This window comes from Saimiri boliviensis, chromosome 3 (genome assembly GCF_048565385.1).
Source record: "Saimiri boliviensis isolate mSaiBol1 chromosome 3, mSaiBol1.pri, whole genome shotgun sequence".
Lineage (NCBI taxonomy): Eukaryota > Metazoa > Chordata > Mammalia > Primates > Cebidae > Saimiri > Saimiri boliviensis.
Window position 1 is genome coordinate 144,069,526 of NC_133451.1, and position 18,215 is coordinate 144,087,740.

Genomic DNA, 18,215 nt, shown 5'->3' on the forward strand with positions numbered 1-18,215 from the left:
TTAAATGATGGAATGAGACAAGAGCTCCAGGACCCTCCACTTCTAATAGTTGATTTATTCATTCCTTTAATTAAACCTTTCAAAGAGACTTACAGCCTCCTATGGTTGATGACAATCATCTTCCTAAGATTTCACCAAAAATACAGAGAGTTGCACTTAACCATGAAGGACCAACTTATGCACCATGTTGCAAACTCCACGGGTCCCTAACCAGGAGATTTCAATCTACTGGATGATCTTTGTGTTTTATCTGATAGAACTTCAAGCTGGCTATCAGCATTGCTACACCCAACTTACAACGTGTAAAACTGTCCCAGCAGGCAACCATGGGAACTCAAACATGGCTTTCTACTAGGAAAAGGATGAGGAATCTGGCCTGAGCTCTTTATTTTCAGACAATTCCAGTTATACTTCATTGTTAGGCCTAATAGTTTTAATATCTTCTTTGATTACATCTCACCAATCACTATTACCTAGATTGCCTGTGCTTGAAATGACTTAGGTAAGTGGAAAAGAGCATATGGGAGAGTTGAAGTGATCCCCATACTTGCAAGACAGATGTTTTAAAGCTATCTTTACCTCAATTTTGTGATAAGGACACAACTATATTATTTCCACTTGACAAATGAAGAAACAAAAATTCACAGGAGTTAAGTGATCCATCAAAGATGTGCGTGAATTTGTGTTATAATGTAGGACTTCTATCCATGGGTTTCTCTACTTATATTATGATGTTTTTGAACACAAAAAACAGCAGCAGCAAATTTTGCTTGGCCACAGTTTATGGAATAAACATTATATTTTGGGGGTGAAAAAGCAAGGCATTCTTTTAAACTGGGTTTAAAAAGGGAGGGTCCTTAAATTTCATGCCTCATTATCACACTCCAGGAAAGATATATAAAAATGTAAAGGAGAAATGGCATCTATTGGGCCAGGAAATAATCTAAATGTTCTCCAATCTGTGTCCCTCATTGGTAAACTTTTTTGGGAGGGTGTGGGTAGTGTTGGGATCATCCCAGTCTTAGGTAGATTGCAAAGGCAGTCATCTTCTCCTGCTGTACTGTGAGTTCTCATCCCTCTCCCTTTATTACCTCCTCTCACAGTCACACTTGTAACTTCATCTGAAGTGTAGAAATTGTTACTTTGGTTGACTGCATGGTACTAACCAAAAAGTGCTGCTGCTGTAATTCCTAAAATTAAGAAGTTTACACATTTGGGTTTTGGTAGTTTTTCTTAACTTTTTAGGGTGAATATGTCCTCTCTTTTGTGATTTAAATTGGCTCCGGTCTCTTCATGCTTCAGTGTCCCTGTCTCTGTATTAGTAATTTGGCTCATGTTGGGTGGAAGACATTTGAGAAAAAACTCTCCAAAGGGTAGCAAACTTTACTGATCCTAAAATCTAGTAGGTGAACAAAGGAGATGACAAATTTTTAATCAAAGTAAGCAATAATGACAGGTTTATTGAAAATTTCCAGTAGAGAAAACCCACTTAGTTTTGGAATAAAAGTACTCAATGTACGAGAGCATAAGTGAATACAAAAGATTAACAGAAGAAAAATAAAACCAAACATAGTACAAAAAAATTTTAAAAGTTTGAAATGGATTCAAACTAGGATGTTCTTTAAATCCTCCAAATATTTAATAGAGTTACTAAGTTTGGCAAAAAATTCACTTGAAAATTAAAGCCTATTTCTGTATTGTAAACTTCATAAAAACTGCTTATTAAATTCAAGCACTCCATATAACTGGTATTGAAACATGTAGGCAGTCAATTTCAGAATAGCAGGAATTATTCATTTGCTCTCACAGTTACATGAATTAACCAGCTGCAGAACTGCTTTTTGAAGAGGATGAGATACAAGAATGCCAAAAGAGAGAAAAAAATGATAAAAATCTCTAAAAAAAGAAAAATGGAAACACAGCAAAATTCAGACGTCAGTTTGTTTCTCTAAAGCAACAAACTGAATTTTTACAGTATAGTCTACATTTGCAATTGTCATTTCCCTCTCCCCCACCCACCTCAAATACTCCTAAATTCACTAGTCTAATCAATTCTGAACTTTCAAATACTCTGTACATACATATTTAGCAAAGAGCATATGCCTAGCATTATTCTGACAGCAAGTATGGTCAGTATACAATTTTAGAAAGATTATTATGTATATCATCAAGATTAACCTTTACTTAAACAAACAAAACCATTGCTAAACAAATAGTTTTAAAATATTATGAAAACCCATGAAAAGAAGACTCAACATGGGCTCCAAACCTGTTTCAGAGCAACTATGAATGCTAAGCTTCTGCCCAACGATGACCTTAAAGTGCCAAACACAAAAGAATCTCTTAGGACTGCTTTCTAATAGATAATTTGTCCCTGGCCTGGCCATCTCCCCTTTAACTATACACAAAATCCTGCTAAAACTCTGCATTTTAGTTGATTTTACAATAGAATGTTACAATGTAAACTAAACAGGTTCTTGATATCAACAGTATGTTACCAAATTTTTTTTTTTTTTTTTTTAAATTTCTGAATCCAACAGTTGGTCACAGAGGTCAAGTATTATCAAGGCTCCTTTGTCAGTTCTCAATCGTGTCTGACTCATCCATCCTTCAAGTACATGCAAGGCTCAATAGTTTTCAAGAGGCAGATGCCTGGGGCCATTTAAGACACAGATGAAATAGGATTATGAGGTGAACCCATTTGAGTAAGAACTTTATCCAGCCACTGGAGGGGGCCGTGCAGATGTATCTCAATCCAGCAGGGGGTGCTAGTAACATCCTGGCGGTGGTATTCTGCTCCCCAGCCCTAGGAAAAACATACTGGAGGTCATTTAACTTGTTTAATTCAGTGATTAAACTTATTAAGTAAAAAGAGTTTATATAACCAGAGACTTTGATTAAAGCTATGCATCTTTCCCCCTTGCCCCCCATCCCCGGGGAGAAAAAAAACACGCATGCATAAACACACACATAATTTGGTAGGCAATTCAAGGGATGGATGTTAGCCTCCCAGGGTCCATCCATGGATTCCAATAAGAATTACTAGTCTTGAGGAATGAAGGTTTTAAAATACATTATAAAGCTGTCTTAATAAAGGCACTTTAAAACTGTATTTTCATTACTCATTACATTACTGATAGTAATGTAACAGCTATTGTTAAATTCTCATTTTATCATCAACAAAATAAGGAAAAGCTATGCTAGATAGACTGACATTCAATTTCTTCCCTACTCAGCCACTGAAGGTCCTTCTATCAATACACAGCTCTTGATCTTTCAATCTCTAAGCAAAACAGGCAGGAGTACCTTCAAGTATCCAAAAAGCTATTACTGACACCTAGCCATTACTAATTATCAATCAATACATTCTATCATTCATTTGTACAAGAAGGTAGCTTGTCAGATTGACTGCATTAAGATACTACAGTTCCACAGAATAAAGTCACTATGAAAAAGAGAAAAGTAACTGCTACTGCAAACATCAAAAACTCATTGGTGTGGGTGGACAATGAATGTGATGTTCTGATTAATCTTCTAATTGTTGTTTCATGAGGAATATTAGAGAAGGCTGGGTTCTATTTATTTGTGCTACCTACCTACTCCAGTGGTTTTAAGAAATATATCTGGGGCCAGGCATGGTAGGTCATGCCTGTAATACCACCACTTTGGGAGGCCAAGATGGGTGGATCACCTGAGGTCAGGAGTTTAAGACCAGCCTGGCCAACATAGCGAAACCCCGTCTCTACTAAAAATATAAAAATTAGCCAGGCATGGTGGTGGTGTATGCCTATAAACCCTGCTACCTGGGCGGCTGAGGCATAAGAATCACTGGAACCCAGGAGGTGGAGGTCGCTGTGAGCCACGATCACAACACTGCACTCCGGGCTGGGTGACAGAGCGAAACATCTCAGGTGGGTGGATCACTTGAGGTCAGGAGTTAAAGACCAGCCTGACCAACTTGAGGTCAGGATTTAAAGACCAGTGAAACCCCATCTGTACTAAAAATATAAAAATTAGCCAGGTGCGGTGGCGTGGCAGCCTGTAATCCTAGCTACTTGAGAGGCTGAGGCAGGAGAACTGCTTGAACCTGGGAGGTGGAGGTTGCGGTGAGCTGAGATCATGCCACTGAACTCCAGCCTGGCAGACAGAGGAAGGCTCTGTCTCAAAAAAAAAGAAAAGAAAAATATCTCAACACCAGAACCTATATGAACTAAATACATATATATATATAGATGTATGTATACCATGCATTTGTAAATATAAACAAACTCCTAAATTTAATTTACAGGTTTATGTGCAGGTTTCCTCCATCAGATAACAAGATCTTTGAAGGCAGGAATTTATCTTTACCTTCAATATATAGCATAATAATAGAAAGCAGAAGCTCAATAAACACATGTTCAGCTGAACTGACTTAGAATTTTCAGACACAGGGGAGTTTCAGACATAGGAGAGTTTAATAATTTATAAAATATGTTTTATGTTAATATCCAAAAATTATCATCTTAAAAACAGCACAAGATTAGCTACTGTTAGTAAAATGTTCTATTATAATTCCTTTAAAATGCTGAATGGGAGAGGATAGAGTATGTAGTCCTTACCATGAAGAACAATTTTGTAAAAACAGTGTGCAAATTTTTTGTTGCTAATATATGATAACTTCTCTTTAACATTCAGCTGAATTTTTAAATAATATTTAACTTTAGCTCTCTAGATCCAACTTCCAGGCTAGGCTTATTATATCCTGTATAACTCTCGATTCTAGTGCTTATCACATTATAATTAAAGATATACTAGAGCATAAGGATCTTGAAGATAGAGACTTTAGGTGCTTTTTCATCTTTGTATTACTTCTCTGAAATAGTGCTAAAGTATCTGCTGAATGAATGAAATCTAATAAATTTTGAATGCATAACTTTGTATTAAAAATACCTTTTATTAGTGTAAAGGGTGTTTTTACTTGTGTAAAAGTAAATTATTAAAACTGTACAAAAGTAAAATAATTAAAATTGATTGGGTAATCAATAACAAATGAGTTTGAGGAGAAAGTTAATTGGAACATTAAAGTCATAAATTCACCTAGAGTGATCCTTCAATAATAATAGAATCACTGAGGGACCTTAAAAATGATTATGATAGTTCTCAACTCCATCCACCTCCAAGAAGATAAACATAAGAACCAGAGAAAAAATCTGTGCCTTAATCATACAGTTAAAATGGTAAAAAAAACTTGGAAACTGCACCTCAACTCTCTAGGAACTGTTCTTTCCTCCATACCAATAAAAACAAACAAAAACCACTTCTGGCAGGTCATTGTTCTTATTTTAAAAATCATTTGAGCCAAATGCTAAGACAAAAATTAAACAGCACATGTTAATAATGAATAAGAAAGGTCTTTGTAGTCCCCTATGTACATAGCATATAGGTCAACCTCTTTAAAGGGTAAAAAAATTTCCTTAATATCAGACTCAGCTACAAATAACTGTTGAAATACACTGCCAAACAAACAAACAAACAAAAACAGCGAGGGAACACACTGAAAATCTAAGATGCTTTACATAAGTAGGAAAAGTAATTATATTCAGGAAAAGGTATCTATGATCTAAGCGATGATCAACAAGTAGAGCTCCAAAATTATCCTCAGTAATAAACACATTACAAAACAGGTTTAACAACAAGTCTGGTGAGCTTCTGAAGAGAAGATATAAAAGGTAATTGGCTCACTCAAATATATAATTAGCTTTGTTTCTCAAAGTACCAGAGGATAAAATTTATTTTCTAGAATTCAGAGATAGGTCAGTTACTAGAATAAGTCACTGACTCATGAAATCTCATCAGACATTTAATTTTTTAGATTTAGGCATCTTAAACATTTTTATTTCTCAGAGGCAGAAGATGAGACAGCAAAAATATGAATTATTATGAGCAATGTCTTTAACCTTCTCCCTCTTCAAACCTTACAATGCAACTTTTGAGCTAAGGCACCTATTTATCTTGGGCAAGGGTCTTACTAACTTTTAAATGATAAAAAAATCATGAGGCTGACTGAAACCTGACCAAACACAATTTCCAATGCAATGAACTTTAATTTTTACAAAATGAAAGTCACTTGCTTACTGTTGAAACAAAAACAAGCATTACCATGATAACAGTACTAAAAGTGAGAATGAAAAGGAAGATATGCCTATTCAACTGATCTTTTAAATGATATGTTAAATATATAACACAGCATATGCTAATGGTAATACAATCGCTAAAGCAGTGCTATTTGAATAAGGAAAAGGCTATTAAAACCTACTGCTTTTGATATTTAACATAAGTACACCTAGGTTCCAATGATTTTTTTCCTAAAAATTGACATTCTGGCTAAAGTTTCAAAATGCATAGATAAGTCAGCTAATATGAACATATTATCAAGAGGATACAGATTCATATACTGCCAAAAAAAAAAACCAACAACAACAAACAAATCAGTAAAAGTGTATTAGAACTTAAATGGAGGAGTCAGGGCTCACTTACCTTCACAAAGCTCATACGTATAGTACACATTTTTGTGAGCTCATAGACTGTCTCAAATCCATGGTTCACAGACTGTGCCAGTAACTGAGCAAATTCTTGGTTGTTAAAAATTTTCAAACTACACCCACTAGGGATCTTGCAAACAGTAGTAGGATGAAATCCATGATGGTAGTTGCAGTTCCGACTTTGCACAAAGATGCTACTGTCACTAAGGCATTCGGCATACACCTCCCCTCCAACGTAATAAAGATGAACTCCTGTAGGAAGAAAAACGTATCATTTTGTTATCATTAGTTTTTATAGCTCAAAGGAATCTGTGCAGCTTCAACACAGAAACTTAAATTTACATGGATTTAAACTTTGGCTAGTTAGATAGCTGTTCTCTATGTCCTGTACAACATGGGTCTCCAACCCCCGGGGCCATAGACCAGTATCAGTCCGAGGCCTGTTAGAAACCAAGCCATAAAGCAGGAGGTGAGCAGTGGGTAAATAAGCAAGCATTACAGGTTGAGCTCCACCTCCTGTCAGATCAGTGGCAGCATCAGATTCTCACAGAAGCATGAACTCTACTGTGAACTATGCATGCCAGGGACCTACACTGCATGCTCCTTATGAGACTCTGATGCCTGATGATCTGATATGGAACAGTTTCATCCTGAAACTATCCCTCCCCCACACTCTGTGGAAAAATAGTCTTCTATGAAACTGGTCCCTGGTGCCAAAAAGATTGGGGATGGATGCTGTACGACTGATAAAATCTTAGTTAACTGTATTAGTTAATACAATATTTAGGAGGTTTCTAGAAAATAACATAACAAAATGTTTTAAAAATAGCAATAGGTCAGGCACAGTGGTTCACACCTGTAATCCCAGCACTTTGGGAAGCCAAGGTAGGCAGACTGCTTGAGTCCAGGAGTTCGAGACCAGAGCAAAATACTACCTCCACAAAAAAAACAAAAAAAAAAAAAAAAAGAAAAAGAAAATTGGCCAGGCATAGCGGTGTATGCCAGTTACACAGAGGCTGAGGTGGCAGGATCGCTTGAGGCAAGGAGGTCAAGGCAGTAGAGAGCTGTGATCATGCCACTGCACTACAGACTGGGTGACAGAGTGAGACCGTGTCTCAACAACAACATACCATAGCAATTTCATTTTGGTAAGTGATTAAAGCCCTATTTGGCCACACATTGAAAGTGTATTTCCACTCTAAAAATATAGTATAACAAAACCCGGATGCTATGTATTTACTATATATAAAGTGTTCTTGCATTTATTCTGCAGCTAAGTGTTTGGAAATTTTTAGAGAGGGAAGGGTGGAGAAAGAGAAGTAGAGAAACTGGAAAACCACAAGTGGAAGAAGTATTGCCAAGAGCTGTAAGACAGAAGATCTAGTGGAAAAAGAAAAGAATAGAAAAGGAAAGAAAACTATGAAGTGTAAAATCAGATCTCACTAAACTACCACCTGCTCTGAATTTCTCCCTATTGAGAACTAAAGTGTTTAAAGTATAGGAAATTGGTCTTACCCTGCCTTAAAAAAAAGAAAAATAGGGGGAAAAAACTCATTCTCACAAAGCCCCACACCATTATGAGAGAGGACTTTATACAGGTCACCCAGCAGCGTTATATCCTATGTGGATTGAAATGATCCACATTGTAGGTAACTCTGGTATGATTTAGTCAAGGCTAAATTGTTGTCTCATAGAAAATATTATATGTTGTACTTACATGTATATTCAATGGTCAGAATTTCTATAACAATTAAATAGCTGCTAGAGCAGAAGCCCATTTTTTTTGGCCTAATGTAGAGAAAACAATTTAAGAGTGTGTGTGCTACTAATTTTTCCTGATAATAAAAATGACAAATTTTCATTCTGAAAAATCAGAAAGTAAATCAAAATATAAAGAAGCAGAAAATATTATCACTTTTTTAGTGACTTAGAGGCAGTAAATATTAATAGTATGATACACTGTATTAGGTTTTAGGTATCATTAAAATGTATGATACACTGTATTAGGTTTTAGGTATCATTAAAATGTCTTTTCAAACATTTTATATATCTGCATGATTGTATGAGCATTTATAAAATGATTCTCCCATTAGTGGATCACTGGGTTGATACTAATTTTCTGCTTTTATAATAATGCCATGATAAATGTCTCAGGACAATTTTTGATAATATCCTTAGGAGAGATTCCTGGAAGTTAAATCATTGGATTGAAGGCTGCTGATTGACTCTGCCAAACGACTTTCCAGAATGCATCAATTTACACTGTCACCAGCAGCGCAGGAATGCCTTTCTCATTTTACCTGTGCCAGTACTGAATTTGAGTGTAGAGCAAAAACAAAATTTCCCTAATTTATAGCTGACAAATAATTGTTTAATTTGCCTGTGAGGCTGGATATGCTCTTGTAGTTTATTAGCCATCTGTATTTCTCTTGTGAATTCATTGTTCGCATTTCTTACCTATTTATCTCACTGGGGTTCTATTTTTTTTTTTAATGAACTGTTAATGTAGGAAGGATATAAATACTTTATGTCTTACTTGTTTCCCTGTTAGTCCTTTGTCTTTTAATTTTGTTTGTGACATAATTTTAACCTACAGAAGTTTGCAATCTTAGTCAAACCCTCTTATGATTCTTTGTTGCTTATTATGCTTAGAAAATTTCTACCTCTCTATCAAGTATATTTTTTTCTAGCTTTTTAATTGTTTGCCTTTTTAAAAACATTCAACGCATTAATCTGTTTGCATATATAGTATATGAGGTCAGTCAGTGTTTCTCTTTTCCAGCCTCACCCAAAAGCTAACTTTGTTATTGTAGAACCATTAGAAGACTCTACTGATTTGTTATGCTTCACTTAACATACATTATATTTTTATATACAGCATAGTCTGAGTTTAACTCATTCTGTTTTGTCCACACACTGATTTATTTATAGTTTTACAATGTTTTATTAACCCTAATGCCAATAATTTTTTATTTACTTTCCGTTTACAAATATAGCTAGCCTTACTTGTTTAAACTTCTAGGTAATATTCAGAATACATTTTCCAACTTTCCAAAAAAATTACATTGTGATTCTGAAAAGAATGGTTTTAAACTACAAATTAAATTAGATGGAATATGCTTAAAATGTTCTCACAATATTAAGCTTTCTCTTTAAGGAACACAGATTGCCTATTTATTCAAATTTTTTCTCAATAAAATTTGGGTTCTTCATGTAATTCTCACATACGGCAGGTTCAGATTATTTCCAAGAAATTGATGTTTTCTTGGCTATTGGGAAGGAGATTTCCCCTTTCTTTATATTTTCTTACCAGATTAAAGGAAACTTATTTCATAATTTTTAAAAGATAAATTCTATGGAGGTTTCCAGAAAAACAATCATGTCATTTGAATAGGCACAATGTCCAATCATAATACTGGCATGGATGAAAAGAGAAAGGCTCTCATCATATACTTCTGGTAGGAGTGCAAATTAATTTTATTTATTTATTTTAATTAATTTATTTATTTATTTTGAGACAGAGTCTCTCTCTGTCACCCAGGCTGGAGTGCAGTGGCTTGATCTCAGCTCACTGCAACCTCCGCCTCCCAAATTCAGGTGATACTTGTGCCTCTGCCTCTTGGGTAGTGGGGATTACAAGTGTGTGCTACCACACCTGGTTAATTTTCATATTTTTAGTAGAGACCTGGTTTTACCACATTGTGCAGGCTGGTCTCGAACTCCTGACCTCAACTGATCCACCTGCCTTGGCCTCCCGAAGGGCTGGACTTACTTTTTGCAAAGTAATTTGGTGAAATATATCAAGAGATTTTGATCTACTAATTTCACTTCAAGAGTCTATTCCAAGAATATTGCCAATCAAACATATCATCTACACATAATGATAATCTTGACTTATTTCCATTATCTATAATTCTGTATTTGAGGACACTACTCAGGGCATCTGGAATAACAGCATTCCAAGAATGCTTATTTTCTTTAATAATGTTTTAAGAGAAAATGTCTCACAGTACATTTTTTTTTCTACTTTGGGATAACAGTCATCTTTAGAATTTAATGAAAAGTATGTTTCTCCTTCCTAAATGTATGCAAAATTGTGTTTATATGCAATTTCAGAGGTTTACAGACCACAGAAAGATACCTGTGTATGCTGTGAACCTAAGTTCTAGCATTTCATTATTAAATGTATAGTGTTTTTTCCTTTAATTATATAAGAAAAGATCTATCAATTCCTGATATAAAAGTTGGAGTTTTCTTACCCTCAGGAGTAAGTAAATGCTACACTTTACCTTGAGTGCTTTTTAAGCATCTAATAAATAATCTTTTAATCTGGTCCACTGTTCTGAATTTCACAGTAGTTCACTCTTTCATACTTTTACTCTGGAAATAATTTCAAATTTGTAGAAAAGTTTGAAAGGGAATAAAGAAAAACAGAACAAAGAAAACTCATATAATCACTATCTAGATGGGTCTACAGTGACAACTGACTCCATCTGCTTCATCACTTGTGCCCTCCCTCCCCGCTGCTGCTTCACACGCACCGTGTGTGTGTGTGTGTGTGTATGTACGTATGTATTGTGACACAGGTTTTAGATAGATGGTGAGTAGACCGGTATCTTTATGTACTAATTTCTTCCTGAACCACTTCCTTAAATACTTAAGTATTTCCTAAGAATAGGGATAGTCTCTTACATAGCCATAATATAGTTGGCAATGCAAATACCTTGGTCTAATCTACCATTAATATTCCAGATTTTCCTGCTGACCTCAATAATGTCCTTTACAGTATATTTTTTTTCTCCTTTTCAGTATAGGATCATGTCCAGGGTCAGGTATTGCATACAGGTGTCCTATCTCTTTAACTGCTTTTAATCTGGAACATTTTCATATCTTTATTTGTCTTCTGACATAATATTTTGGAAAAATTAGTCCCGCTTCACCCTCTTTAATAGAATGTTCCTTGCTTTGAGTCTGTCTGATATTTCCTCAGGATTAGATTTGGATTTGCATTCTCAGCTGGAATCCTGCGTAGGTGATGTTACGGCCTTCTCAGGGTATGACATCTGGAGGTACATGATACCCATCTGTCTCTCATTGGTGATGATAATTTTGATCCCCCAGTCAAAACAGGGCATCAGTTATATAATTACAATTAAAATACAAATGATACAGTTTCTCCACTGTTTAGTTAATGCTTTTTATTCTCCCTTGTACTAATAGACAGTTTGAGAAACAACACTCCTAAGACCATGCAAATATATCGATTCTCATAAACAATTTTCTTTATATTTAGCATCCATTGATGATTCTTGCCTGATCCTTACTATGACGGTTATAAAATGATGATATTCAAACTTTAGCACTCACTCTACATTTATCAATTAGCCTTCCCCATTCACTTATTTATCTATTTATTATGAATAGGGACTTATGTATTCATTTTGTTTTTCAGTGGTTTAAAATTCAATACGGTACTGAGGCCAGGCACTGTGGCTCACACCTGTAATTCCAGCACTTTGGGTGGCCAAGGCTGGTGGATCACTTGAAGTCAGGAGTTTGAGAGCAGCCTAGCTAACGTGGTGAAACCCAGACTCTGCTAAATAAACAAACATTAGCCAAGTGTGGTGGTGCATGCCTGTAATCTCCCAGCTACTGAAGAGGCTGAGGCACAACAATCACTTGAACCTGGGAGATGGAGTTTGCAGTGAGCCCAGATCACACCACTGCACTCCAGCCTGGGTGACAGAGGAAGACTGTATGTCTATATACATATGCACACAGACACACACATACATATATAATGCATATAATATAGATAATATATAATGAAATAAAATTATGTATATGTAGATGTAAAATAAAATAAAATTCATCAGTACAGTTATTTTGAAGCTCAAATTGTCTGAGAGTTGGCCAGTGGAAGACCCTCCAAGTTGGCTCCTGAGGCATGCCCCGTGATTCCCATAAGCATTTCTTTATTTCTTTACTTTCTGCCACAACAAGATGCTCCAGGATATTCCTGTGCCTACCTGTCCAAGCCTAGGGATCAGCTATTTCTTCAAGAAGCCCTAGTTCCTTTTAGTGGAACATGGTATTAGACAGAGATGATGATCTGAACATGAGGTGTGCTTATTGCTACTGGGTATATGTATGCTTCTGGGCCCTTTCAGCAGGCAGATAAGAAACTATATGCATGTAAAAACGCATATACATATGCATACATACACATATACTTAATACATGAGAACATAAATATGCATACACATATGTATTAAAATCAGGATTTTGCACTGATGCCTTCATCCTCCTTCATAGGGTATATTTTTTGCTCCCTTCTGCATTTCTATGTCCATTTTTCCATGGTGGAAACCCAGGCTCCCAACAATATCCACTTATTTAGTCATTTGCTTCATCTTTTAATACATATGAAAGTTTCAGAATGGTTTCACTCAGCTTTGAAATAATCAAGTTTACTAAAAAGAGTTCAGGATTTATTTGAAATCCTCCTCCTACTCTATCTATTCCACTCAGCCTAGACTGAGGATATATAGTCACATACTATAATTGGTAACTTATTAGGCTTGCTTTTCCGTCTTTACTTTTTCTTATTATAAATATATCCATGCCTGATTTCTTGTTCTTATAAAGGTGCTTTCTTATGTGGATAGTTGTTCAATTTGGTGTCCCTGTGGGGGGACAACCACTGCAGGGTTCTATTTGGCCACCTTGCACGATGTTTGTGCTAGAATCTAGTTTTCTTTTCTATTTACTGGGTTACAGTATTCATTTGAAATACAATTAGCAATTAAGTTTAACTTGCTTTTAATTTTAGGTTGTAATTTATTTTTTAACCGTCAATTTATTCTGTAGCAAAATATCAAATAAAATAGGCTTAAAATGGCAAATCATAATTTCAACTAACTAACTTCAATATTGTGAGAGTTGATTGAGCACAAAAATCACTGACTGCAAGAGCTTCCAGGTAGAAGAAACTGGAAAAATATTTACAAACTGCAGCAAGTGAATATTACCTGGTCTTTGCTATACTAGTTTGGTAAAGGAATGATTTTTAAGTCAGCTCCAGAGGAACAGGGACACAACTGAAAACATCTGAAAGAGGTTAAAGCAAAAACTCACCTTTTCCAATATGCCGCCTGGTGTTTTCAATAGTGGAATTCCGGTTAACATTGGAGAGCAGCCCAAGGCAGAAACGGTTCTTATTGTTGGAAGGATCAGTGAAACCATCCACCAACACACTTGTGGAGGAGGCATGGAATGCTTCACCCACACGATTGTTGAGCTCATAGTAGACAATAGAGCACCAGTGTTTTGGTTCCTCATAAGCAACTGCCTGAACGTCTGTAAGAACGAAAATGTCTTATCAACCAAGGTTAGTGCCTCAGGTTCTCAAAAATTGAAACGGTATTGTTAAATTGGCTCAGGATCGTGGAATGAAGATATTGGCTGGTATTATAATGTATACAGTTTTTCCATGATGTTTAAAGCAGGTACTTCTTACTAAATATGACATTCTCCTTTAATGGAAAACAATGTTCTCCAATTACTATCAGATAACCAAAACACCAGCTAAGGAAGCATAACAACAACTTTTGCCAAATACTAACAATATGCTAATTGCTCCGTAATATGCAGAAATGGAAATCACCCCACTATAGACTGTGACTCACCATCTAAAGAAACACAAGTGACAAGTGAAAAAATAAGTGGGAAGAGGGCAAGAGAAGACAGGAAATATGCCAAAAGTACTGGCATAAAAATGAATTCGTTTTGGCAAAGACTAAGTATGCCTACACTTTTTCAAAGCAATGAAAATCAGTTTCTAATTATTGATAAGAAGTTACTTTACCTCATATTAAGTTGCCAATAACTATCACAGCTACAGTGGTGCTCCAGTTCTCAAACTCAGGAAGAAATCTTGCCAGCTGGCCATTCTTACAGAATGAATCATATCTTTCTCATCCAGATTTCATGCTAACTTCCTTATATTTGCTTTAAGTCATGCAGAGCAGGTGTGTTTTGTCTCTCCATTCCCAGAATGGGCCAACAATGGAAATTACCCAACTTTACTGACAGGATGCAGCTTGTTAAGTCAAATCTCTTAAGACTAACAAATCTCTCCAAACAGAACATGCTTCTAAACATTTGCAATAAAAGGTTTTAAAGATGAATTCCTTCTGTAGTAAAACCTCTTGTATCGCTGCTTTAGAGATTCCAGGAAGACAAACCATGTATTTCCAGCAAACCAATATATAATGATCTGAGATTTATGAAGTCTTGGATACAGAATAATAAGAGAAAGAAAAGAAAGTCCACATCAGAAGCCCAGGCTATAACTGCTAAGGGAGAAGCACCTCTGTGTTCTTAACATCAAATTCCACAAATACTAAAATGCACTTACTTTAGAATTTCGTAAAAACAAAACAAAACAACAACAAGAAAAAACACACACCACATATACACACACACACACACACACACACACACAAAACAAAACAAAACAAAAACAACAAGGAAAATACTCACTAAAAAGCCCAGACATAAGTTACTTACTTTACATACTTAGTTAGCTAAAAACATACACTATCTTCCCTGCTTGCTAAGCAACTCTACCATATCAATTTGCTATATTTCAAAGAACAAAACTTCAGTGATTTACAAATCTTAAAGCAGATTGCAGCATTTTAACAGAAGGCTTTTATCAACTATCAGGATACTTCAAAATACTATTCATCTAGGTCAGAGGTTGATCAATTTTTTCAGTGAAAGGCCAGAAAGATTTTATGGACTGTATAATCTTTATCACAACTATACGATTCTGCCTTTGTAACACAAAAGCAGTCACAGACAATATGTAATGAATAAATACAGCTGTGGTCCAATAATGCTTTATTTTCAAAAACAGGTAGCGGGCTGAATTGTCCTGTGGGCTGCTGTTTGTTGATCCCTGCTCTAAGAAAATCACCAAAGGTTAAAGAAAAGTAGGAAAAAAATGGGAAAAGAAAAAAAATGGCCAACATTCCTTTCTTATGAAAATATTAAATGACTATAAACTAAAAAGGAAAAAAAAATGTAAAGCTATTTAAATGAAAAAAATCTTAAAGCAATCTGAAGATCTGTTTCCTGAAATCAGACATTCTGGGCTTAGCAACAATAGTTACTGGGTCCACATGCTCCTAATAGTGAGGTACTGTGCCTATTCTCTCCTGCTATCCTGGTCCCCAAATATAAATTCCACAGATATGTGAGACAGAGGTTATTTCCCCCAATGAGAGTGTTCGTCGACTTATAATTATGTTTGATAAGATATTCAAGAGATAATCAGGAAACATAAAATATGAAGCCAATAAAAAAGATTTTAAAATTATACTGATTAAAAAGGTGTACATTCCAATTTATTACACTGAACATCTAAGAAAGGTCCTTCGAGTTTATCACTAATTCGTGTTTTTATTTTTATTTTTTTTTGAGACTGAGTTTTGCTCTTGCTGCTCAGGCTGCAGTAGAATGGTGTGATCTCTGCCTCCTGGGTTCAAGTGAGTTTGAAACTGAGTTTTGCTCTTGTCACCCAGGCTGGAGTGGAATGATATCATCTTGGCTCACTGCAACCTCTACCTCCCGTGTTCAAGTGATTTTCCTGCCTCACCCTCCTGAGTAGCTGGGATTACAGGCCTACACTACCACACCCAGTTAATTTTTGCAACCTCTGCCTCCTGGGTTCAAGTGATTCTCTTTCTTCAGTCTCCTGAGTAGCTGGGACAATAGGTGACCACCACTACACCCCTCTAATTTTTGTATTTATAGTAAAGACAGGGTTTCACCATGTTGGCCATGCTGGTCTCGAACTCCTGACCTCAGGTGATCCGCCTGCCTTGGCCTCCCAAAGAACTGGGATTACAGGCATGACCCATAGCACCCAGCCTTCATCATCAATTTTTAAATTGATGTTTAGAGCAGTTTTAGGTTCACAGCAAAACTGAGTGTAAGGTAAAGTAATTTTCCATATGCCCCACAACCCCCTACACCTTCCTAGCCTCCCTCATTAACAAATGTACGAATCTTCCCCACCAGAGTCGTACAGTTGTTATAACTGATGAACCTACGTTCATCCTACAGACCTACACCCAAAGTCTATAGTTTACATCAGGGTTCACTCATGGTGGTGTACATCCTATGGGTTTGGACAAATGTATCATGTTTGGACATGCAGCTACCACTGTATAATGTATCATACAGACAAAATCAATTTCAAGTACTCAAAAATATAAGCAATTCCTATTTTAATAAAAAAGCACTAAGAATGAAATAAGACTTGCCTAGTAATCAAATTGCACTTTAACTTCAATTTGCATCAACATTATACAAATTGCATGATCCATGCCATGTGCTGAGTGCAGCAGTGAAGCACCTTCTTTCATGAGAGGTTATTTAGGAACAGTTTTATTTGCCAGCGTGGCTGTGGATTCTAACAAATTCTCAGAGATTCTACCAGACTTATTTACCTGAGTTCTCTGCTCACTTAAGTCTTAATCTTGCCTATGCAGAGCTGGAAGAATGATCCTCCACTCAGCACTGCTAAGGATAATATCACGCTGGAATCAAAGACCCATCCTTTACTAAAGGGGGAAAGAAATTTTCATTTCTGCTTGCAAGTTCTTCAGGTTGAGAAGAGGAAAAACTTGTGCCTCAATTTCTTTTTTAGAAACAAACAGCAAGAAAGAAATGCTATTAGTTTGTTCCAGTTGTAGTTACACATACATAAGGACTGAAAAATAGATGAAGTTTATGAGTATCTACCTTAATTATAAAAGAAAGCCTTTGGACAGCCCAGTTATACCAACTTCCAACTTTGGAAATCACCAATGAGACTCTACTACAGTTCTGCTATGCTTATTGTTTCGGAATACCATTTTGTTCATTTAAAAATACTCTTTTCAGCTGGGTGAAGTGGCTCACGCCTGTAATCCCAGCACTTTGGGAGGCTGAGGTAGGCGGATCATCTGAGGTCAGGAGTTTGTGTTCAGCATGGTCAACATGGTGAAACCCCATCTCTACTAAAAATACAAAAATTAGCTGGGTGTGGTAGTGTGGGCCTGTAATCCCAGCTACTCAGGAGGGTGAGGCAGAAAAATCACTTGAACCCAGGAGATAGAGGTTGCAGTGAGCCAAGATAGTATCATTCCACTCCAGCCTGGGTGACAAGAGCAAAACTCAGTCTCAAAAAAAATATATATATATATATTTTCATCATCCGTTAAAAATTCTAAGTATTAAAGACCTAAAGAGATGACTGCAAAATCATTCTCAGGTCTTCATTAGTTAAGTCAGTGTATTTGTTCTTTAAATGGAAGACTTGAAGGAATTCTGCTGAGCTTCTCTTACCACTGGGCTCTATTTTTCTCAAGTAGCTCTCTTTTTAAAGACTAATAAAAATTTGTGAGAGAAAGTAACATCTGGACAGATAAACTTTAGACTCTAAGAAAGGGAAGAGATAACAATTGGTTTTACCTCCTCTGTTGATTTCTGAAGGCAGGGGAGGCGCCATCATGTTTGTGTCCATCGGCTGAGAGCCATCCTGGGTCATGGGGTCTTCAGGAGGCAGGTAAGCAGGTGGGGGCGTATCAGCTACAAAGTTTTGAAAGAAGTTATTTCTTAAGCCTTAAACACATATCC

At 36.1% G+C, this 18,215-nt stretch overlaps 1 protein-coding gene across 2 annotated transcripts in view; it reads right to left on the reverse strand.

Moving 5' to 3' along the window:
* Positions 1–1,440: 1,440 nt before the first annotated feature.
* SMAD1 (SMAD family member 1) overlaps positions 1,441–18,215 on the reverse strand; it is a 76,344-nt gene continuing 59,569 nt past the window's right edge. For both annotated transcript variants that reach the window (XM_039479129.2, XM_039479130.2), the window contains 4 exons: positions 18,051–18,167; positions 13,662–13,883; positions 6,520–6,776; positions 1,441–2,806 (listed from right to left, as the gene is read on the reverse strand). In XM_039479129.2, coding sequence (XP_039335063.1) covers positions 2,663–2,806; positions 6,520–6,776; positions 13,662–13,883; positions 18,051–18,167 — 740 coding nt within the window. In that variant the 3' untranslated portion in view covers positions 1,441–2,662. The remainder of the gene's footprint in view (positions 2,807–6,519; positions 6,777–13,661; positions 13,884–18,050; positions 18,168–18,215) is intronic.